This window comes from Oncorhynchus clarkii, chromosome 28 (genome assembly GCF_045791955.1).
Source record: "Oncorhynchus clarkii lewisi isolate Uvic-CL-2024 chromosome 28, UVic_Ocla_1.0, whole genome shotgun sequence".
NCBI lineage: Eukaryota > Metazoa > Chordata > Actinopteri > Salmoniformes > Salmonidae > Oncorhynchus > Oncorhynchus clarkii.
Window position 1 is genome coordinate 20,424,437 of NC_092174.1, and position 26,010 is coordinate 20,450,446.

At 39.4% G+C, this 26,010-nt stretch overlaps 1 protein-coding gene across 2 annotated transcripts in view; it reads left to right on the forward strand.

Annotated features, from left to right (window-relative positions):
- LOC139387107 (astrotactin-1-like) overlaps positions 1–26,010 on the forward strand; it is a 251,064-nt gene that overhangs the window by 34,116 nt on the left and 190,938 nt on the right. For both annotated transcript variants that reach the window (XM_071133115.1, XM_071133116.1), the window contains exons 2-3: positions 9,824–10,011; positions 23,850–24,249. In XM_071133115.1, coding sequence (XP_070989216.1) covers positions 9,824–10,011; positions 23,850–24,249 — 588 coding nt within the window. The remainder of the gene's footprint in view (positions 1–9,823; positions 10,012–23,849; positions 24,250–26,010) is intronic.

Consider the following 26,010-nt stretch of genomic DNA (forward strand, 5'->3'; position numbering starts at 1 on the left):
ATTGTTTACAATTGTTCATGCACTGATGCTTTTCTTCAGGAATATGGCAAATAATTTAATCTGCACTCTTGGCTGGTTAAATTATAATTATCTTTTATGTTTCTACTTTGTCAAAAGAAGCTGTAACTGGACTTCATGAATAACTTTATTAACTTTATTACTAATCAAATCTACAAATAAAGTTGATCAAATGGATTGCACTGTAAGATTTTTTATTGTAAGAGAAACAAAATAGGCTATAGGTCTACATATTTTCTAAAACTTTGTATAATTATACAAACCATGTCCTTTAATCTACCTAAACAAATAACTAGTGTTGTTGTTGTTTTTTTCATTACTATATTTCCACGAATATTTCCTCATGCAATTAATACTTTATAATAGTTTATGCACTATTTATTAAGCGTTGGTGTTTATGTTTGCTGTAACTTGCGGGTGGATATGGTTCTGATTTATATGCTAAAGGTGACGCCCGGCAACATTCTCTAGCGTGTACTTATTGTCTGAAAGGCCAGGCGGTTCTAGTGTTAATATATATTGTGGCTGAAAATAGCTGGTGACACTGACATTGAAGGTAGAGGAGCTTATTTAGTATAAGGTTTTGGCCACAATAAGAAATATGGATTGAAGTAAAGTAATAGTAGTTCCTTGGCAGCCGTACTAAAGTATGCATTTGAAACACAGAGCAAACCCTCCTCCAAGGGCATTGTAAAGTGTGTGAAGGTGGATGAGATGTGCTCGCACACACACACCTCTTGAAGCACAACTTCAAGATTAGGCCTAAATGTATAATATTCCCTCTAATTATTTTGTGGGGATTAACTACAGTGCTGGACAGGTATACCCTGTCAAACAACTATCGCTGTTTTTTTGTAATGGAAGAAAACGTCTTAAAAAACACTCGCACTTGTCTTTTCTTTCTGGCACTGACGTTGCTTAGCTACTTTATTGTGTAAAACATGTATTTATGACTGTGATATGTGGTTGTCTCACCTTGCTATCTAAAGATGAATGCACGAGCTGTAAGCTGCTCTATGTAAGTGTCTGCTAAATTACTAAAATGTAAATATTTTTTGTTGTTGTAATCTGCCGCTGTTCAAGTGTAAAATATTAATTGATCAGTTGTCATTGCCAAGCCCCCCCCCCTTTACTGAAGTCAAACGCTGAATCACAATGTGAGCTCCTGATCATGATAAAACCATCAAACCAAGCCAAGTATTTTGCATTAACTCCAGACAAGGACTGTGATCTCCTCACCTTGAAGTTGCCCATTTTCCTGTCCTCTAAGTGATATCCCATGCCTAATCATCCAACATGAAATATTCAACATTGCTGTAAAACTCTTAACAAATTACAATTTGCCAGCCATCCCATTTAAAATGGGGAGTGTTGGATAGCTTGTTAAAATAAGACTGACTTTGATTGATTGTTCAGTTTCTTATTCCTATTCATGTAGAAAATTGGCATAGTCAATAGACACATACCTTGAAACGAGCAGTGGGCTGCCTATGGATATGTACTTTAGTCTCGTGAACATTGTGTGTTTCAATTTCTAAATATGTTTTTCCTTTTTTTCCACATATCATCAAGGGCATTCAGCTGTGAATATCTATATAGAACTGCGAACGTATTGGTCTATACATTTTTGTGAAGAATGTTTGCTTTCTTTCTTTTTTCGACAGGCGTAATCTTTTACCAGAATTTGGGCCTACTTTGTTGATTGTCTACTTTGTTATGCTTCAATGATATGATTATGTGACTGTCTATGTAGAACAACACAATAAATTGCTCCAAATGCAGTTCTAGAATATTCAATTTTTACTGTAATCAGAAAGCACTACTGTGCATTTTCATGTTTTACAAATGTAGGCTAGTTAAAATCGTAGACCAAAATTCCTCTCTAAAATATTGAAATGTGTCTTTGATAGTTAAGATTCTGTACTCTACATCAAGGTTTAAATATGGCCTTTTAGCATATTTACAGCTTAAGGAGGTGCATAGAGTTTGACATTTTTTGTTTATTATCCTTAGACTTCCCAATGTAGGGAGTTAAAAAATACATATTCTGCCAGAAGCTGAAATATATTTTAATCCCTTTTACTGGTGTAAACAGGAGCTATGAAAGTAAGAGCGTAGCTTCTGACACTGCAGGGAGATGTGAGCTAAATCTCTCTGGCCTCTCTCTCCAGCAACTAGCTCACTGCTGTTTAAAGTCAGTACAAACAGACTAGAGCTCTCTCCATATGACACTCTCTCCCCCTGGGAAACATGCCTCCTTTAACACATGCAGCTCCAGACCTACTGTACTGTCGGTGGTGAAAACCTCCCTCAACCATAGCTGTGTTACCTGTGATTGCCTGGTGATAATCTTTAAAAAAAAATATTAAAATGTGTCTTTGCCGTAGCAACCACAAACTGTGTGAAATGAACAAAGCTCAAAGCAAGTCTTTGCTTGAGTAAAGGTCTGAGAAAACAAAAAGATTATTGACACATGAAATGTGTTATCACTGTCTTAGTTTTAATTTCAGAATATGCTCCAGGCTAAATGGCACCCTATCTAAATTGATTATTTTGATTACCTACAGAACACAACGGTCACAAAATTGTCAGTGTAACATATCAGCTAAAGTGTTAAAACACAGTCAGGAAGACGGCCTCCATGTTTTAACATTAGAATACTTATACTGAAATGACTCTCTCATGTTTACAGCTCTAGGATTTTTATATTCACTTAATGGCCATTTATTTCAAATCAAATCAAAATAAAATCAAAGCGTAATGGGGGTGTACACAGTTTTGCACGTTATCGCAGGTGCCCGCGAAATGCTTATGTTCCTAGCTCCAACAGTGTGGCAATATTTAGCAATACAATATCAATATGCACATAATCCAAAAGTTTAAAAAAATAAGATATAAGTATTTCTAAGTTAGAGTCTTGAGAATCCCGAAATAAATCATCTTTGTCTATATGACCTCTGGTTACCCGATCATTATCATTTTCTCACTGAAGCATATTTGCTAAATGCAATGTGGCATTAATGCAGTTCTGTGTTCATAACTGAAATACCATGTGTTGATTTCTAGATTATTTTCCAATAAATGGAAATAACCTCACAGTAAATGCCACTATGTTTTCATCTGATGATTATTAATGTATAATTCATAGAATCAATAATGCAGTTGATACAAAGATCCCAGGATGGGTTTTAGATAATCAGATGCTTTGTTTTCCCTCCAAAACACTGTAACCAACCGAGATGGTGGATTTAGTGATCTAAGGCTGCATGGTGCATTAAGATGAGGTACTCTGCTAATAGTGGTACACTAATACTGTGCCGTAATCACATTACTTTAATCCATTCTTTATGTTGGTGCCTTCGTGGCCTCATGCTGAGAGGCGATGGACTCATTAATAACATTCTTATGCTGAACCAGACCCTGGAGGGAACTCTCTGCTGTAAAAATGTCCTGTCACTTTGTCAGATAATTTGTATGTAGGTTAAAGCCAGCCCCTAAATTGTATTTACCGGGAGGTCCCACTCTGCTGCGGCACAGTGGCATCAGTATGTGTCAGATACACCTAGTTACACTACACTCATGCAATTAAAAGCATTCACAGTTAGATCACAATTAAGGAACTGAATGTTTCAGTGTATACAGTAGCTGTAGGGTAAATCCATGTTTAATACAACTGCATCCCCTTTCGATTTAAACTTAACTTTCCATACATGTTTGCCCTTGGAAGAAGTGGTGAGAAAGTCACTTTTTGGACTTGAATGCAAAAACATTCAAGAGATGTTTAAAGTTATTTTGCATACCCCACCATACCATGGAGACATCCATGTCTTCATCACAGGAAAAGATAAACGGTTGAGTTTGAAATTATTTTAAAGCTTAGAAACAGGGTTGTCAAACTATTTTATATTTTTTTTTAATAACAATTATGACATTTATTTTACCTTCATCGTCAATTATCTAAAGACGTGTGAACTCAGATTTTTTAGTTTTTATATTTGCATATGTTGTAGCTTAGGCCCTTCTCTACATCATCTGAGGTTTTTGTGTTGTGCCGGCCATCGGTTGAGACACAACATGTGGATGCCATTTGGGTGGATGCCATTTCAATTCCAGAAACATATTCATATAATGGGCCTATTCCTTTAGACCAGAGGTATCCAAACTTTTTATAGTCCCGTACCCCTTGAAACATTCAACCTCCAGCTGCGTACCCACTCTAGCACCAGGGTCAGCGCACTCTCAAATGTTTTTGTTTTTTTGCCATCATTGTAAGTCTGCCACACACACAAACCTATTCAATACATTTATTAAACATAAGAAAGAATGTGAGGTTTTGTCACAACCTGGCTCGTGGTAAGTGACAAAGAGCTCTTATAGGACCAGTGCACAAACAATAGTATCATAATAATCAATCATTTTGCTCTTTATTTAGCCTTCTTACATATAAAGCCTTATTTGTTAATCAAAAATGGTGAATAACTGGTGAAAAAATTGTGAATAAATGGTGAATAACTTAATGAGAAGGGTGTGCTTGAAAGGATGCACATAGCCCTGCAATGTTGTGTTGTATTGGAGAGAGTCTCAGTCTTAAATCATTTTCCACACACCCCAGGTCTGTGCCCGAATTTAGTTTTCATGCTTGTGAGGGCCGTGAATCCACTCTTACATAGGTCGGTGGTTGCAAAGGGCATCAGTGTCTGGTTTGCCAAGGCAAGAAACTCTGAAACCCTATCGAAAAATCTGGCAATGGCTTCTGATTAAATACAATTTTCACAGAACCGCTTGTTGCAATTTCGATAAGGCTCTCTTGTTCAGATATCGGTAAGTGGACTGGAGGCAGGGCATGCAAGGGATAACGAATCAAGTTGTGTGTGTCATCTGTTTCGGGAAAGTACCTGCGTAATTGCGCACCCAGCTCAATCAGGTGCTTCGCTATATCACATTTGACATTGTCCGTAATTGAGTTAATTTGCACACAAAAAATCATACAATGATGGAAAGACCTGTTTGTTGTCCCTGTTAATTCAGTCCACAAGAGCTCTAACTTCTTAATCATAGCCTCAATTTTGTCCTACACATTGAATACAGTTGGGGAGATTCCTTGTAATCCCAGATTCCCAGATAGGCCAGTCGTGTGAGAAACTCGTTATCATGCAAGCGGTCAGACAAGTGAAAATTATGGTCAGTAAAGAAAACTTTAAGCTCTTCTCTCAATAAAAAAACATGTCAATACTTTTCCCCTTGATAACAATAACTTCTGTATGTTGTAAAAGTATTACATGGTTGCTGCCCATATCATTGAATGATGCAGAAAATACACAAGAGTTCAGGGGCCTTGCTTTAACAAAGTTAACAATTTTCACTGTAGTGTCCAAAACGTCTTTCAAGCATTCACTTGGCAGCAAGAGCCTCTCGGGGGATGTACCCAAGTGGCATTGGGAGCAACTGCTTGCACGCTCGTTACCACTCCACTATGTCTCCATATCGTGGCTTTTGCACCATCAGTACAAATACCAACACATCTTGACCACCAAAGTCCATTTGATGTCACAAAGCTGTCCAAGACTTAAATATAATCTCATTTTGTCCTGGTTTCCAGTGGTTTGCAGAAGAGGATGTCTTCCTTAACTGACCCCCATAAACGTAATGGACATATACCAGGAGCTGTGCCAGGCCTGCACGTCTGTTGACTCATCCAGCTTTAATGCACATAATTCACTGGCTTGCATGCGAAGCGATAACTGTTTCAAAACATCTCCTGCCATGTCACTGATGCGTTGTGAAGCAGTGTTGTTTGATGAAGGCATTGTCTGTATAGTTTTTTTTGCCTTTTCCCCCAGCATTGTCCCAGCCATGTCCGCGGCAGCATGAATAATTAAGTCCTCCACAATAGTATGGGCTTGCCTGTCCTAACCATTCAGTATCTCACCATGTAAGACGCTTCTAGCCCCTTCTTATTAATGGTATCTGTTGCTTTTATACATGTCTTACTGTTTGAAAGTTGTCTTTTGTCTCGCTCAAAAAACTCTTATGGCTTATTTTTCAAATTCTCTTATTTTGTTTCTAAAATTTAGAGTAACGGTTAATGTGATTGGATTTTAATTATTTGACTAGGCTACCTGTATTTGACATTGTGTTGTCATTTCGCTGAACACTAGAGGGTTTAATTTTATTTTTGGCAGTGAACGAGGCTACTCAGGCAAGAAATAACCCTCACCCAAATGTATAGCCCCGTTGGAAAATATGTACTGTTTGAAAATGTGAAGAATAAAAAAATAAATATATAATGTTCTATTTGTATTTTTTAAATGTGAATTGTGAACATGTGAACATTTTTATTTAGCATACCCTTGACAGCATGGCATGTACCCCTGGGGAATACCTGTTTAGACCAAAGCAATTTAGCTGGTACACCATTGTCACGGATCTCTCTGGAACTTTCATCATGCACACCTGGCCCCTATTCCCACTGATTGTATTTGTATGTATGTGACCTTTGTTCACCATGGGGGGGTCGATTATTGTTACAATGTCCGTTGGTCGTGTGAGTACCTGTGCTGTGTGTTTTGGCTTTCGTGCCATTGTGGATTGCGCAGATCATTACAGGTCTCGTCCCGTGTGATAATCATTGTGTGCTTGTGTTATTTATTCATGGTACTCCTCGCTCTTTTGTTTGGGTTTCAACCCTGTGTTTTGTATACGTGTTTGTTTGGTCTTCATCCCCGTGCCTTTACATGGCACGCTGTAAATTGGGGCTTAATAAAAAAAACTATTACGCATTCCTGCGTCTGTCTCCCGAATCTCTTCATACCAGCGTGACAGAATAATTGACCATTTATTTTTAGGGATAGGCGTTCCGCTAGCGACCCACCTCGACAACATCCGGTGAAATTGCAGAGAGCCAAATTCAAAATACAGAAATACTCATAATAAACATTCATAAAAGATACAAGTGTTATACATCGGCTTAAAGATTCACTGTGTCAGATTTTAAAAAGGCTTTACGGCAAAAGCATACCATGCGATTATCAGAGGACAGCGCCCCGCTTACAAAAGCATACAAACCTTTTCAAGCCAAGTAGAGGAGTCACGAAAGTCAGAAATAGCCATACAATTAATCACTTACCTTTGATAATCTTCATCTGGTTGCAGTCACAAGAGTCCCTGTTACACAATAAATGTTCGATAAAGTCCCTCTTTATATCCCAAAAACTCAGTTTTGTTGGCACGTTTTTTTCAGTAATCCACTGGCTCAAAGGCGGTCACAACATGCAGACGAATACATCCTAATAGTACCGGTAAAGTTCGTCAAAACATGTCAAACGATGTTTATAATTATTCCTCAGGTTGTCTATTGTCTAAATAATCGATAATATTTCAACCGACATTTGCATATTCAATAGAAAGGAAAAACAACGAAGGGCATGCAATCGGTCACGCGTGCAAACCAGCTCTGCTTCATTCTACATTCCACTTACAAAATGGTCTCACTCTTCCTCATTTTTCAGAATACAAGCCTGAAACAATGTCTAAAGACTGTTGACATCTAGTGGAAGCCATAGGAACTGCAATCTGGGTCCTAACCCATTAGATACTCTATAGGCATTCAATTGAAAAGTACCCACATCAAAAAAATTCCACTTCCTGGTTGGATTTTCCTCAGGCTTTTGCCTGTCATATCAGTTATGTTATACTCACAGAAATGATTTCAACAGTTTTGGAAACTATAGAGTGCTTTCTATCCAACACTACCAATTATATGCATATCCTAGCTTTTGACCTGAGTAACAGGCGGTTTACTTTGGGCACCTCATTCATCCAAACTTCCGAATATCCCCAAAAAGTTAAGGGAGACAGCGGGAATGGCCCATCCGACGACGCTGTGATTGGTCCGTCCGGTGTCGGCGCAATTTCGGCAGCTGCAACTGTGCCGTCCGACGTCACCACAACTGGTCCGTCCGATGACGCAACTTCAGCAGCCACAACTGGCCTCTCCGATGCCACCACAACCGGGCCGTCCGACGCCACTGCTACTGGTCCGTCCGACAGCAACACTTTGGCAGCGGCAACTGGCCCATCCTACAACGACGCAACTTCGGCAGCTGCATCGGGTCCTGATCGACCCGCACTGTTTTCCTGTTATCGTCCTCGAGGCCGGTATCGTTGCGCTGCTAGTGCAGCGTGTCGGGGGGGTACTGTCACGGATCCCTTCGGAACTTTCATCACACACACCTGTCCCCTATTCCCACTGATTGTATTTGTATATATGTGTCCTTTGTTCACCATGGGGGGGGCGATTATTGTTACAATATCCGTTGGTGCATGTGAGTACCTGTGCTGTGTGTTTTGGCTTTCGTGCCATTGTGGATTGCTCAGATGATTACAGGTCCTGTGGGTTAATAATTGTGAGCTTGTGTATTTATTTGAGGTACTCCTTGCTCTTTTGTTTGGGTTTCAACCCTGTGTTTTTGTTATGTGTTTGTTTGGTCTTCATCCCCGTGCCCTTACACGGCACGCCGTAATTTGGGGTATAATAAAAAAAACTATTACGTGTTCCTGCGCTTGTCTCCCGAATCATTGTTACCAACGTGACAACCATTTTTACTTCTAATTACTACCACAAAGATGGCCACTGGTCCACCCACCGTTGAATGTCAACTTAAATGGTCATGTCTATTATCAATATTTCTTTGATTTTAGTAGGTTTCCTATGGAGGATTGACAGTATAATTCCCATTCAAGTCAAAGTGGTACCATTTGAAAGTTTACATTTATTAAAATGTTAGTACATTTATTAGCCAAAGTATGATACACACCCTGTATTCAAGAGCATGTTGTGTCACAATCGATGGCAGGCACAACACAAAAAACATACATTATGTAAAATAAGGTCTAAGCTACAACATATGTAAATCTGAAAAAGTTTACGTGCTTGTCACGCTCGTCATAATGATTGGACCAAGGCGCAGCATGTGTAAAGTTCCACATATTTTAATAAATCGAAACTCACCAAACAAAACAATAAAGCACAAACTAAATGTGACACTACTGGTGTGCACACGGCAACTATCTGTAGACAAGATCCCACAAAGCACAATAAGGAATTGGCTACCTAAATATGATCCCCAATCAGAAACAACGATAAACAGCTGTCTCTGATTGGAAACCATACCAGGCCAACATAAACCATTAATCACCTAGATGACCCACCCTAGTCACTATCACGCCCCAACCAACAGAGAATTAACAGCTCTCTATCGTCAGGTCGTGACAGTGCTTTTAGATAATTGACATTGAGGTGAACATTTTTTTTTCAATAAATGATCAAATAGTTTCACAACCTTCTTTGGAAGCTTTTAATTATATTAATCTCAACTGTTTATCTTTTCCAGTGATGAAGACATGGGGTATTCATAATAGGTCAACTTTGACCACCTTTATCTCTTAAATGTTTTGGCATTCAGGTCCAAAAAGTAACTTTCGGAGCACTTCTACAATAGGCAAATATGTATTGAAGGTTTTGTTCATTTCAAAAGGGGTGCTATCAAATGGATTTACCCTATATGGGTAATAGATACTGTACTAGGGTAATAGTTATTACCCTACTGGAAAATAAGGCAATGGATATTTGTAAAAGCACATAAGATTTTCCAAAGGGTTATGCACTAATAATTCATCATAATATGCTTCTTAACCCAGGTCCATACTCCTCGCTCACTCATATGATGAGATTTTAAATGGAAATGTTGAAATTTGAAAAAGCGTTCACTCATCCTTTTATCTGTGTGTCCTGTATGACTGCCAGAGATCACAGGAAACTCTGAGGACATTCCTCTGGTGCGATGGCGGCAGCAGTGGATGGAGAATGGCACACTGCTCTTTCACATCCACCACCAAGATGGCAGCCAGAACCTCCCCGGCCTGTCCGCCACAGACTACCCTGCCAGCGACTCTGCCGAGGAAGAGTTACGCATCCTTCACATCTCTGTCATGGTACGGTACTGTGCTGGTTGGGTGGGGCTCGGGTTGGAATGGAGAGTGCTTTATTGTGCTGTTTGATAAAGATGTTGGGCAGGGATGTTACTTTTCAGTTATGTGCGCTCTAATATAAGCTTCAGAACTTGGTGCATTTCTTGGTACATGTGGACATGTTACAATGGAAGGTTTGTACTGAACAGCTACATTGATGGATGACAGATTTTTAATGCAAAGTACATCTAAACATTTTAACAAATGATTAGTCAGCATTAGAACAATTATTCTAGCAGGTACTAGGTACATTGTAGAGGCACTTACTGAATGTCAAATCATATGCTGACCTTGAGTCTCCTCTGCATGTTTTGCATGCATTAGTACACAATGAAAAGGTAGACTGGAACATTTTCAAATTCTTTCAGTTTATTTATCTATGCAACAATTATCCGCCGGTAAACTTATTTCCCACCTCGTATTTTCTTCCATATCTAAATTTAACATCCTTCTGGCCGTTGTGTCCTTGTTTTATTCCCCTTGCTATCTCCTTATCCTAAAAGCTGCTCGACAATACAGTCACAAATCTCTTATGGAGGTGTGAAAGGATTAGCATGCAGATAGGACAGACTTAGCAACAGATGGCTGCTGCGCTGTGCTCCCGCTCCGGCCTCGCTCGCTGCAGCTTGTCGCTCAGTTGGAGGGCCGCCTCATAAATCCAGCATTGCAGCACTTCGTCAGCTCCTTGAGGATACGTGCTGCCCCGAGACACAGCCCCACCACTCTCTGTCCCACTAACCGCCACTCTCTCCCCACCCCACACATGTCACTGAGCCATTTCCATTGTTCCGCCATACGCCGCAGCCATCAGCATGGCTCGATGGCAGACGATTCAAGCCAGGATTCTACACAGCAGCTTGACCTGTCATGCACAGTTCATTGCCAGACCACCAGGCCCACCATGGAACAGTTTAAAGCTCTTGGATGAATGCAGTCCAACCTGAGGCTTGAAAAGAGGCCAGCTATAACTGGGGCTTAATCTCATGGAGATGCAGGTTCACTGAACTGCACCAAAATCAGTTTTGTCACCAGAAGGGGATAGGGATTTCCCTCACCTAGTGGCCATTCAAACTGCCATGATAAGAACAGGTGTGCTTCTTCCTCCACAAGGTGACCACAGTCTCCTTTGTTGCTCTGCTTCAACATCCATAATGGATGAGTTTCCCTGTGTTCCATGTTCAGCCGCAGGTGAGCTCCTGCAAGTCGAAACACATGTCCTTAGTTCTCTTTTGGCCCAGAGGCAGAGGGAACAACAAGCACCCCCTAACACCTACTACTCTGCACCATCCACCACACATGGAGCCACCCTTTTACAGAGTTTCTCCTTCTGCAGGAACACCTCTACTATGCCCGTTAAATGCAAAGGGAGTCACAGTATTGGAAAACCTTTGTATTACAAATGCTCCAGAACATTGGTAAAACAGCAAAGGGCATCACACGGCAACTTTCATTTCCCTTAATGTTGGGATCTTATTTATGGTATAGATCCCTCAAACTCATCTCTGGACCTCGAAGCCACTTCCACTGCATTTTTTCATTATTCCCCTCGAATCAGGGACTGATTTAGACCTGGGACACCAGGTGTGTGCAATTCATTATCAGGTAGAACAGAAAACCAGCAGGTTCCGGACCTCGTAGGTTAGGAGTTGAGTACCTCTGGTATATATGGAGAGAGGAATATCGTTATGCCTACGCTACTGCATGAAAGAAGACATATATATTTTTGAGAAGCTGTGGAATACAAAAAATGATTGAATATTATATGAGGAGATTTTGTGTGGTAGGAAATAATCTCTTAGGGACTCTTATGGCTCATGCGCTGTATCAGTCACTGTTTACATTGGATTAAGGTCTCAGACAAGTCCCCAATGTTCTCTGACAGGTTGCCAGTGTTCTTCCTGAAATAATAAATAGTGTAAGGGGACAGATTCAATCCGTATAGCGGAAGTTCAGCGTTACAGCTCGTTAGCGGAGACCGCATTCACGGTAAATGCAGCTCAATCTGAAATGACTTTAAAATTTTGATCTACACAACCTGTTACACATCAGCAATACAGATTGAATAGAACCCTAAGTCTCATATGTTTTGCTTCTCCTCCTATCTATACATTTGAAGTTCACATATTTTGCTGGTATAGTGTTTAGTAAACATCCCAGTGCTCCTTCTTGCTGGTGTACAGTCAGGGTTACTAATTCCCGTCTCAGATGGGAATTAAAAGGATTGAGTTTCCTGGGAAACTAACAGTATGGCTTTAAGAAATCTGATGCAGACGGAAGCAGAAGCAATACAGAAGGAATTTATTTTCTATTGGCCAACCTATAGTAAAACAAGAAACACATTTTGAAGAGGAGGCAGATACAATATTTTTTTAAATGTTAAATAACACTAAAATGTGCATGAAAATACTATAACCCTCACAATAGCCTACATTTAGCATAGCTTAATTGATCTTCAAAATATATATATTTTACAATGTCTATGGTGTATTGGGATAACTGAGTGTGCAAAACATTAAGAACACCTTCCCTTTGCCTTCAGAACAGCCTCAATTCGTTGTGGCATGGACTCTACAAGGTGTCGAAAGCGTCCCACAGTTGTGTCAAGTTGACTGGCTATCCTTTGGGTGGTGAACCATTCTTAAAACACATCGGAAACTGTTGAGCATGAAATATAAACAGCAGCGTTGCAGTTCTTGACACAAACTGGTGCGCCTGGCACGTACTAACACGCCCCGTTCAAAGGCACTTAAAATTTGTCTTGCACATCCACCCTCTGAATGGCACACAATCCATGTCTCAATTGTCTCAAGGCTTAAAAATCCTTATTTAGCCTGTCTCCTCCCCTTCATCTACACTGATTGAAGTGAATTTAACAAGTGACATCAATAAGGGATCACAGCTTTCACCTGGATTCACCTGGTCAGTCTTTGTCATGGAAAGAGCAGGTGTTCTTAATGTTTTGTACACTTAGTGTATAGTAAACAGTCCATATGTAACTCATATTTGCTGTTTGATATAATATAACAGTTTGACATCTCTATTTGTGTACTAGGTGATCAGAAGGAATAACTCAAACAACGAAGATTTCATACTTTCAATTAAAAAATATCACATAAGAAATTCTGAAATAATTGTCCCGGCCGGGCCCCGGGCTCAAGACGTTCTTTACAACATTACCAACAGTTTTCCTTTGGGCACCCCCTCAGACCTTTGCACTTTTGGTTTAAGTGCCCAATAATACCTTGTTTTATGGCTGCTCACACCCTTTAACGGATGTACTATTTCCTCTTGCACCTCAAATGTCATCCAGATCAGTTAAGGTCCATCGGGCAAGCAGAATTGCAGTGACCCATTCATTAATGCAAGCACAAGCCCCTGAACTTGAAGATTGTCTCGCTACGTAAAAAAGATTAATGATAGAAGATCCTTAAAGTTAAGTTTGTAATGTTATACAATTTAAGGGGCAGGAAGGAATGATGGAAGGAAGAGGAAATTCAGTTAGAGTAATCTAAACAAACATTTTGAATGAAGTATTATTATGTTTATAGTTTCGAAGGCTAAGTATTTTTTGTGTGTATCTCTTCCAGCTGGGAACCGATGGCACAGTATTGAGTCTGTCAATCAAACAAATTCTCACATAATTATACAGCAAATTAAACTATGTTTAGAAAAAGCTAAGACAGTCCTGCTGAGAATCCCAAAACTCTTAAGCTAGTAATGTTTTTATATTCTCTCAGTTGTTTTAAGCAAATTGAGAGTTCTACTATTGATAATAAAAATATTTATTTAGAATAGATTACACATTTATTTCATTTTCATGAGATTACATTTTCACATTCTGAATCTCTCAAGAGTTTGAGTAAAACATTTTTTTAACATGGACAGTTCACATTAATCAACATTTCAGTAAAAGTGCCAGTTTTAGCCAGCCAGCTAATTTTCAACCTCAGTCCCTGGGCAGGTTATTAAAAACTATTACAATAACAATGCAGACAAATATGCAGAGCATCATTGGACAAGCAACACGTAGCACGCAGACAGAGCAATAGCACAAAAAGCAACAAAACAAACAACAATAAAGCAACAAAGTGTTTCCACACCTCACTAACTACAGAGAACAGACAACATGGAGAGCTGCAATATGCAGCTAGGGATTATGTCTGATTAAGTCTGATTGGGCTTAAGTCATATCTTTATGTTTTTTGTGAAGGTGTGATAGGTGGTGCAGTTGTGTGTGTCTGATGGCAGTGCGTTCCAGACATGGGAAGCTCTCATAGAGAAAGCAGATTGACAAAAGGTGCATTTTTCTTAAGCGAACTATACAGTCACCTCTCATGGCAGACCTTGTGGATCTGTTGCCATGGGTTTGGGTTTTCTGTTAAAACAAAAGTACTAGGTGGAGGGGGAGCCAGGCCATTTAGGATCTTGAGGACAAGACAGTGTATTGCACAAGATATTCCCAACTCAGAAGCTCATGCTTTCTGAGGATGTAATGGTGATGATGGCTATTGGGCTTTCTATCGAGCACTTTGAGAGCCTGTTTGTAGACTGACTGAATGGCTTTTAATTCTGTACAGTAAGCTTGGGCCCAACTAGTCTAGCAGTATGTTAAGTGGGGGTGTATCATAGCATTGAAGTACAGTTTTGTTACCTCTGTAGTCAAAAAATGTTGTACGAATCGGAAATTAGCTAGGTTTAACTTTGTTATTTTAGTTACCTTTTTCACCTGCTTTTTAAAAGAGAGGTTGCAATCAAGTATGATGCCACGGTACTTAAAATCAGAACCAGCCTGGAGCTTCTCCCCTGACACATAGGCATCTGTCTCAGTAGCATCAGTTGCCCTCTTTTTTTACATTGTGATGCAAACATGAGTCACTGAGCCACTTTGTAACCTTGACCATTACATTAGTGAGTTCTTGTGCAGCTTGTTTGCATGCACATATATCACTGTATCATCTGCATATATTTGAACTTCAGACCCAGTACAGACAGAAAGCAGATCATTCATGTACAGGCTGAACAGGAGGGGCCCCAGTATTGACCCAAGGGGCACACCCACATCATAGCTGAGCACGTACTGTGTATTCTTTAATGATCATACCTAGGGCTGTTGCAGTGACATTATTACTGCCACACCGGCGGTCATGAGTCATGAAGGGAGTCAAATTCCACGTGACCATTTAGTCACGGTAATTAGGCTTCTCCAAGCTCTGATGCTGCTGATGGTCATTAGTAGCCTACTAAACTTGCTAACTGTCTGGTACTCAGCACTCTATTGTCCTTCTAATCACTCGGACATCAATGCAAATGTAATTGAAAATCTAATCAAACACTTCATTAGAGCCCCTAAGCTCATGTTGTGCAACATTTCTATAGGCTATGCAATTGCACGAAAAAACAGAGTGATGACCTCTATTAAAAAGAGGATGATCCCATCAGCTTTCTATAGGCTAGGCCTGCGAGAAGTATTTCTCAACTTTTCTAATATTAAGTACATTGCTAATCTTTACAACAGGAGTATAGCCTACCTGGCTGGCATGAAAATGAACCTTGGGAAAAGCGTCCTCCATTCGCTATTTAAGTACATAGATGACATTTACTTTTTCCTCTGACCCTGTTTCGTGACAGGTGCATGATAATGGTCCATTCTAAATCAAAACAAATTTCACACATATATTATTTAGTGTATGTAAAGACAAGATTAAATCAAGAATAGTCTGATGGGTGACAATATTAGCCTATCACTTGTGAATTATGTATTATAATTTGTGAATTTTTTATTCATTTTTTATTTAACCTTTTATTTAACTTCGCAAGTCAGTGAGAACAAATTCTTATTTACAATGATGGCCTACCCCGGCCAAACCCTCCCCTAACCCGGGCGACGCTGGGCCAATTGTGCGCCGCCCTATGGGACTCCCGATTAGGGCAGGTTGTGATACAGCTTGGGATTGTGACGCCTATAGCACTAAGATGCAGTGACTTAGTCTGCTGCGCCACTTGGGAGCCTAGCATGCCCAGCAAGAAACAATGCTGTTTTTTGCTACTTTTTCTAATCATAGTCGCACACCTCATGTAGCCTTGCCCTTAGGCCGATATGTTTTGATACGGTTTGTATCACTACTAAAGCCAAATAACTTCTTAAAATTAAGCACATTAATCCACTTTACGAGGGGTGTAGAGCCTAACTGGCATACATAAGCAGCGCACGAGTTTATAGTATGGGGAAGATCATTTTCACCATGAAAATGCTCCTTTATAATAAAATCACTACATGCATAATCACATTTGCGGTCACTTTTGATAATGGTGTTGTCCCGCTAATGGAATATTTGGCATGTGCTCATTGCTGCGCTTATAATGTGAAGAAATAGCCTAATAGTTTATCAACATTTTAAGCTAAACGTTCTGATCTGTTGTGTCAGCCACATTGCGTAAAAATTATGCTAGTGGTTGTATTAATTTGGGATCTATCGCAACCAACAACTGTCCCGGACTAAGTTTGGAAGATGTATTTATTGTACAGAATAGATAGATAAATATGTCTACTTTTGTACTATGGGGGATAGTAGATTGACATAGGCTAGTGCTTTTGCTGTTTGTTGGCTGACAAAAAGTAAATGTGGACAGTTCTTCCAATATCTTCAATATGCACCTCGGAATTGGATAAGGACACACGCAGTTGCATCCCTGATGTGTCTGTCTTCACTTGTAGCCTGAGAGAAAGACCCTATCACGTGATGGAGAGCAATGTGAGTGAGAGATGCTTTGGAGCATGCAGCACTCAGATGGAAGGGCACAGCAAAAGGCATGGATTTTTTAGGGTGCGTTACGGCCACACAAAGGGGATCCCCCCGTGAAATTCAAGGAATTAGCAGGTGCTTGTCAAATTCTGAATGGGAGACTGATAAAGTCTGTACAGCCTGCGTAAAAAAACTAAGCAGAGCTCATGCCTTTAAAGCAACTTTTTCAAATCATCATTAGAATCGCATCATGCAGCCTTACAATGTATTAATAATCAACCATATAGCCCAACGTTTGTAGAACAACTGTTACATTAATAACTGAAAATTAAGCATATAGGAGTACCGATTTCTTTGTTACCCTCTCTTGGGTAGGGGGCAGTATTTTCACATCCGGATGAAAAGCGTGCCCAAAGTAAACTGCCTGTTACTCAGGCCCAGACGCTAGGATATGCTAGATTTGGATAGAAAACACTCTAAAGCTTCTAAAACTGTTAAAATGATGTCTGTGAGTATAACAGAACTGATATGGTAGGCGAAACCCCGAGGACAAACCATCCCAAAAAATAAATAATTCAGCCTTCCACTGTTTCCAATGGCTTTCATGTTTATTATGAGGCGAAGTCCTCCCAGATTTTAGTTCCTAGGGCTTCCAATAGATGTCAACAGTCTTTAGAAAGAGTTTCAGGCTGGTTTTTGGAAAAATGAGCAAGAAGTTGTGGTTTTTCTAAGTCGCTCCCATTTTGGCTATAGCGTTTCCATGTGCGTGGGTGAAAGCGTGTTCTTTGTTATTTATCTCCGGTAATGAACATACTATTCTCCGTCTTAATTTTTATTGTTTATTTACGTATTAGGGTACCTGAGGTTTGATTATAAACGTTGTTTGACATATTTGGATAGGTTTATTTGTAACGTTTGGGATTAATTTTGTATGCATTTTGAAGGAGGGAAACCCGGTGGATTATTGAATGAAGCGTGCCAGCTAAACTGAGTTTTAATGGATATAAAGAAGGACTTTATCGAACCATTTGTGATGTAGCTGGGACCTTTTGGAGTGCCAACAGAAGAAGATTTTCAAAGGTAAGGCATTTATTATGTTGCTATTTCTGACTTTCGTGTCGCACCTGCCTGGTTGAAAAATGTTTTTCATATTTTTGTTTGCAGGGTGCTGTACTCAGATAATCGCATGGTGTGCTTTCGCTGTAAAGCCTTTTTTAAATCTGACACAGCGGCTGGATTATCAAGTAGTTAAGCTTTATTTTGATGTATAATACTTGTATTTTCATGAATGTTAAATATTTATATTTCTGTAATTTGAAATTTGCGCACTGCAATTTCACAGGATGTTGGCCAGGTTGGACGCTACCCTCCCACCTGCCCATAATTAACCGCTCAACACAGGAAAGCTGCATGTGCGCACTCCCTCAAATCGTTTGGAGAAAATATAATTTCTATTTTATTCAGCTTTGTTCAATTGTATTTTTCATACTTAAAAATAATATAAAATAATGCCACCGAATTATAAGCAAAACTTGTCTGTTAAATTAACTAGTATAGCCCACAGCCATTTCGCATAGCCAGATCAGGACCTAACATAAGGACAACTCAGAGTATTCAATTAGGTTATTCTGAAATAGACTACAATTTTCTTTAGACCTGTCTAAAATAAATAATGAATTTATCGTGAAGGTGTAGGCTATATTACATGGATTTATTAAACTTTTTAAATGTAGATGTTCCAACGGTCTGCATCAGTGGCTTGTAGAAAGCCAGGAATGGAAGCCAGGAGATGCTAAATGTGTTTATATTAATTAACGGGCAATTACCGTGAGACCGAGAGTTATTTGCTTGACAATCACCGGCTGAGGAAATTTCGTGACCTCCACAGCACTAATCATGCCTTGCAATACAGCAGGAGACTTGAATGTGTCCTTAATAAGAAAAGCGTCAGCCTTCATGCAATATTAGCCTTTATGAAATATTGTAAATTAAATTAAATGATTTAAGTTAATGTCATTAATACCCCATTCCAATGAAACCCCATCGTGTGTTTAATGGGGGTTTAACTTTCACATTTGTTCACTGTCAAACTCTGAACTGGATCATAAAACTTTAGAAAATACTGTTCCTAATTGTCACATTTGATTTCATTGTTGTCATTAAATAGGTTTTTTAAGCATTAATGCCAGAATTTAAGCCACGTCTGACATACAGTGCATTCGGAAAATATTCAGACCCCTTGACTTTTTCCACATCTTGTTACATTACATTACAGCCTTATTCTAAAATTGATTAAATCATTTTTTTGCTCATCAATCTACACACAATATCCCAAAATGACAAAGCAAAAACAGGTTTTTAGAAATGTTTGCAAATGTATTAAAAATCCCAAACTGTATTATCACATTTACAGTCTGAATACTTGTAAATGTACTGTAAATGTGATATTAAGTTTTGGATTTTTAATACATTTGCAAACATTTCTAAAAACATTTATGGGGTATTGTGTGTGACTCCACTTCCATGCAATTTCTGCCATATGCCCCGCGGACATGCAGAAGAGTGCAATGAATGCTTTGAGTTCATCCATAGAGATATCCTTTTCTGTGCGCATGAGCGATAATAGAATATCTGACGTGCTGCAACATCTGCATTTGACATAAACTTGTCAATATTTTCTACCCAAACTGTGCCATCCCTCCTAGACTCCTGTCTCACCGTGGCAGTTGGGATCAGTTGGCTCTTTTACAGGTTTTCAACAGCGAGGCTCAGGCATCGGAGGTGGAGGCTCAAAGTCAACATCAGACGCACATTTTGTTACGTTGCAGACATATTCTAAAATGGATTGAATATTTTTTTAATCAATCTACATGCAATATCCAATAATGACAAAGCAAACTGGTTTTTAGATTTTTTTTTGCAAATTAAAAATAAAAAACATAAATGCCTTATAAGTAAGTACTCAAACCCTTTGCTACGAGACTCAAAATTGAGCTCAGGTTCATCCTTGATCATCCTTGAGATGTTTTTACAACTTGATTGCAGTCCTCCTGTGGTAAATTCAATTTATTGGACATTATTTGGGAAGGCACAAACCTGTCTACATAAGGTCCCACAGTTCAAAGAGCAAAAACCAAGCCATGAGGTCGAAGGATGTCCGTAGAGCTCTGAGACAGGATTGGGTCGAGTCACAGATCTGGGGAAGGGTACCAAACAATGTATGCACCATTGAAGGTCCCCAAGAACACAGTGGCCTCAATCATTCTTAAATGGAAGAAGTTTGGAACCACCAACACTCTTCTTAGAGCTAGCCACCCAGCCAAGCTGATCAATCGGGATAGAAGGGAATTGCTCAGGGAGTTGACCAAGAACCCACATCTACAGTCTGTCACATTTACAGTCTGAATATGGATTGAATATAATTGTAAATGTACTGTAGATTGATGAGCAAAAAAAATATTTAATCAATTTTAGAATTTTGTTGAAGCACCTTTGGTAGCAAGTACAGACTTGATTGTTCTTGGGTATGATGCTACAAGCTTGTATTTTGTGCGTTTCTCCCATTCTTTTTCAAAATACTGTATATTTTTTAAATAATTTTTATCGAAATTTTGAAAAAAAAATTGATCAATCGTGCAGCCCTAAGTCCCACCCACAGCGATTAACAGGTCTAAAACCCTACTGACTCACAAACATCTTGCTCCCTTCCCTGACAATCCCACCCAGAGTGATTGATTGACAGGCCAAGCTATTAAAGGGATACTTCACCCAAATGATTTCCTTACCCTAAGTGTCCACAGCAGCAGAGCCAATAAAATGCACATTTTGAAGAGCAAACATCAATGCATATCTTGCAGTAAACTGTAAATATGACTTTAATCTCAAGAGAAGATTGGTTTAATGTTCAAAAAAGGTTATCTTACTTAGAAAATAGTCCTGATCATATACAGTGTCTACCCCTTGACTTATTACACATTTTGTTGTGTTACAGCCTTTTTTCTTACCCATCTACACACAAAACCCAATAATAACAAAATTAAAACATACTTTCAGAAATGTTTGCTAATTTATTTAAAATGGAATACAGACATATATAATTTACATACGTTTTCAATACATGTTAGAATCACCTTTGGCAGCGATAACAGCTGCGTCTTTCTGGGTAAGTCTCTAAGAGCTTTGCACACCTGGATTGTACAATATTTGCCAATTTTTCTTTAAAAATTCTTCAAGCTCTGTCAAATTGATTGTTGATCTTGCCGTAGATTTTCAAGCTGATATATGTCAGCCACTCAGGAACATCCACTGTTGTCTTGGTAAGCAACTCTAGTGTAGATTTGGCCTTGTATTTTAGGTTATTGTCCTATTGAAAGGTGAATTCATCTCCCAGTGTCTGGTGGAAATCAGACTAAATCAGGTTTTTCTCTAGGATTTTGCCTGTGCTTAGTCCCATTCAGTGTCTTTTTTATTCTGAAAATCTCCCCAGTCCATAACGTTTATAAACATACCCAGACAAACGGGCGTAAATATGAATTGCATTTTCTTTTCGAATGAGCAAAGGATTAGCATTTCAGTGAATATAATTATAGACTGTGTGTAATGAATCCATTTTTCTTTCCCGCTCTTTCTCAGTCCACACCCCCTTCCCTTTGTCTACCAAGCCATCATAATGGCTTAGCCCACTAGGGACTCTTTCCTATCATTGTCAGTAACCAATATCGACTGTTTGTTTGTTATGTATTTAGGTGATTAGTTAGTTAGTTAGTAAATAAATAATTAAGTCAATGTGTATGTTGCTGAGTCACAATTTATGCTAGGTTTCGTGCAGATAACAAAGAATTTTACAATGTTTAGATGAGACTGATAGAAGGTAAAGAATAATGCTATCGATATAAAAGATCTTCAGATATTTAAGAGTGGTTTTGGGAGATAGCCCCATTATAAAAACGAATGCTTCCATGGTGCACCAGGTTATTAACGGTTTAATTGTTGCGGCACAACATTATGGAAAACAATGTAACTCTCTGGCCTAGTTATCTTTCTGCTTATTTCAATCTAAACTAGAGTTTGGAATAGTTCATTGACTTTGAAAGTAACGTAAAAAAGTAATCAATACAAAACAAATTATTCTAACTTTCATTCCCCTCTAACATTGTGCGTACATGCTGCAAAAGTGACCTATAGTAAGGCATGATTTGTTAATGTCCTTGACTATGCCGAATAGGCAAACAACTTTTGCAAATTGATTTTACTCTTTTATATCGGCTGAAAGCTTAATTTCTTGTTAATATAACTGCACTGTCCAATTTACAGTAGCTATTACTGCAAAAAAAATGCCATGCTATTGTTTGAGGAGAGCTCCTAACAACAAAACACTTTTTTTCACCACGATAGGTTTAATAAATTCACCTCTGAAGGTGATATGTGTACTTACATTCTGAAATCTTGCTCTGATTTATCATCCAACGGGTCCCAGAGATAACATGAATTGTCGTTTTCTTAGATAAAATCCTTTTTCATATCCTAACAAGGTACATATATCGTGCATGATCGATTTTGTATTTCCACTTGTTCAATTTGCAAAGAAAGGTATCTGTGAAAATCTCACCCTAAACGTTGTTTCAACCATTCAAATCATGTTTGTATGTATTCCTCAGAGATCCTAGAACGTAACGAGACTTCACTATATCATTAGGGCTGTAGTATATCCTATAGGACACCATATTTGGTCAGAGAGCGATGCCTTCATGGCACGGCGATGATGCGGGTGGTCTTCACTTGAACAACACTAACTTTGTCAAATAAGCACCAATCGGGGTCAAACAAAGGTAGCTTGATAGCGAATGGGCTGGGCTTAACCGGAGTATTCGGAAACCAGGTATCTGTTGTAAAATGTGGCTCCTAACCTTGTACGACAGCAGGCCTTTTTATTGTGAACAAAAATTATGAAAATATTCAGAGTTATGAAGTTATGAAAACTGGTTGTTTTGCCAAGTTTGAACTTATAATATGGCTACTAATACTGGAAAAGCTAAATCAAAGTTCAAGTATACAGATTTAACGATATTCTTGCAGAAAAATGTAATATGAATGCAAATGTCTCCTTGACGATTCGCCCAAACGTACCTGTGTGACTTCACACCAAATGTCACTTAGCTCGCTCATACTTCAAGTTATCCGTCTGGAACCTTGCACATACACTGCTGCCATCTTGTGGACACCGTCGGAATTACAATCAGAGTGATGGCTGGAACTGGTACCTTTCTCTTGCATTTCAAAGATGTTGGTAGAAAAAAAAAAGTTTTTTTTCCTTTGCATATCCTTGCTTCAGGGCCTGAGCTACAGGCAGTTAGATTTGGGAATATCATTTCGGTGAAAATAGAAAAAAAAGGGGCTATCCCTATTAAGCAAAACGTTAGTAAATGTAGCTTGCTACATTCTTTCTATGACAAACATTAGAAATATGATGGCCTTGCATAGTTTTTGAAAAAAATACCTTACTTTTTCATTGTAAGCATTGCATTGCATTCTTGATGCAAAAAAACACTTTTGGCTTTCAATATAAAATGGACCCCTGTCAATACACAGCTGGACTCACCTGCTCCCGCTTTCTCCTTTTGTGCTATTTACAAACAAACACGTGACTGTCTCAACTGATCTGGAGAACTACGGATAGCTTCATAGTGTAAACTAATATGACAGGTGAAACAGAAATCGTGATCTGCTTTATCTCCTAACGTATTGCACAAGTTAACTGCAGGTATTTACTTAAAAAGTAGCTACAAATATGACCATTTATTGAAAACTTTAAATAACTAGTTTCAACAGTATTGAGGGTGGCTATTTCCAAATACCCCGGTATATGGTACACTGTGATGATATGGATATTGAGTTTGTTAATGTTTTCTTGACATTGTTGAGATCTATTGTTTTTTCCTCAAGGATCTCTGCTATGCACTAGTGGTCTTTTGACAAATCTAACTGCATGGATTTGGGGACTTTGGGGAGTTCTTAGTTCAGACCATTCATCCTTTTCCTTTCCCAATTGTTTGTTCACAGGGAGGCATGATCGCCTTGCTGCTGTCCATTTTGTGCCTGGTCCTTATCCTCTACACGCGCAGGCGATGGTGCAAACGCCGCCGTGTGCCCCAGCCCCAAAAGAGCGCCAGCGCCGAGGCAGCCAATGAGATTCACTACATCCCTTCGGTGCTGATGGGAGGCCAGGCCAGGGAGAGCCTGAGAAACTCCAGGGGCCAGGGTCACAATTCCAGTGGCACGCTCAGCATCCGAGAGACACCCATCCTGGACGGATACGAGTATGACATCACTGACCTGAGACACCACCTTCAGAGAGAGTGCATGAACGGAGGAGAGGACTTTGCCAGCCAGGTTACACGCACCCTGGACTCCCTTCAGGGCTGCAATGACAAGGCCAGCATGGACCTCACACCTGGGGAGTGTAAGTACAAGCACTCATGCACACACACACACACACACACACACACACACACACACACACACACACACACACACACACACACACACACACACACACACACACACTCTTACACTGTTAATGGTGATGAAAAACGCTGTGTCAGGCACCGCTCCAGAATCTCCCATAAGTGTTCTATTGGGCTGTGTCATGCGCCGCTCCAGAATCTCCCATAAGTGTTCAATTGGGTTGTGAGTGTTCACACTTGCACATTCTAAAGTGGGCTAGCACCGACCTTAGCCCAGGGCTAGCGGCCCCTGATCTGGAGCAGGGTTGGCACTGACTTTTCAGGGTAAAAAAAAGAGGCACTTTCACTTAATTTGCATGCTCTAGTGATGACTGCCACTCTTGTTTAGGCTACCCCAAAGACCAAAACATTGTCTGAGTCAACAGGAGAGATTATTATAATTATTTTCCATGAGTTTCGTCAAAGTCTCGAGTGACGAAAAGTAGCCAGTTAACAGCTGCTAGCTAACAGCTGCTCTCTCACTAGAGGAGGAGCAGCACAAAGCAGAGCTGTTGCTACGGTTACTCTCACACGCAGAGCTGGGGCAGTAAGGAGCGGGGGACAGACAAAGACAAGCATCTAACTAACAGAGGAAGTTACTGTATTTCGGATTTCGGATTCGGGCATGGCCTGAACGTTGCGTGGGTGGGTAGGGTTTGGGCTTAAATGAAATGCCCCTGCAGGTCTACAGATAGCTCGCCATGAACTTGTAAACTTGTAAGTAATGATGTTGTTGTAAGTTTGTTTGCCTGTAATAATGAATAAACATTAGCTAAAGTTAAGACGTTGTCAGCAATGATATGGTCATTATTTGAACTGGCTAGCCATCTAGCTAGCAGGCTAGAAACTAACCAAAACATTGTTAACAAAGTAGCTTTTTGTTGCCTGGTTTGCTGGATTGACATTTATTTTTTATGTTTATATTTCACCTTTATTTAACCAGGTAGGCCAGTTGAGAACAAGTTCTAATTTACAACTGCTACCTGGACATATACAAAATTCATTTTTAAACTAATGGGTTTATTCGTGTTAAAATACAGAAGTTATGCTATTTTGTACCACTAGGCTGCTGATGTCATGCAGCCTGTCATTTTTGTGTTTATACTTTTTCATAACAACAACAAGTTTGATATTGGATGACAATAGAATGTTTGTGATGTCACTGTGACAACTGTCTACAGACATGTCGATAGGCCAACTGTAAACCAGCCTATAGAATGTAACATTGGTTATGTTTGGTTGTCCGTTAGCCCTGGGATAAAATTGTGACTCCTAGCCCAGGGCTAATGCTTAGCCCAGTGTTAACAAATGCTTGTGTAAATATGGGATTACAGTGCCTGGCAAAAATATTCATCCCCCTTGGTGTTTTTCCTATTTTTTTGCTTTACAACCTGTAATTTAACTGGATTTTTATTTGGATATCATGTAATGGACATACACAAAATAGTCCAAATTCGTGAAGTGAAAATAAAAATAAAAATACCCACAGTGAAGCATGGTTCTGGCAGCATCATTCTGTGGGGATGTTTTTCATCGGCAGGACAGGGAAACTGGTCAGAATTGAAGGAATGATGGATGGCAGTGAATACAAGGAAATTCTTGAGGGAAACCTGTTTCAGACTTCCAGAGATTTGAGACTGGGAACGAGGTTCACCTTCCAGTAGGACAATGACCCTAAGCATACTGCTAAAGCAACACTCGAGTGGTTTAGGGGGAAA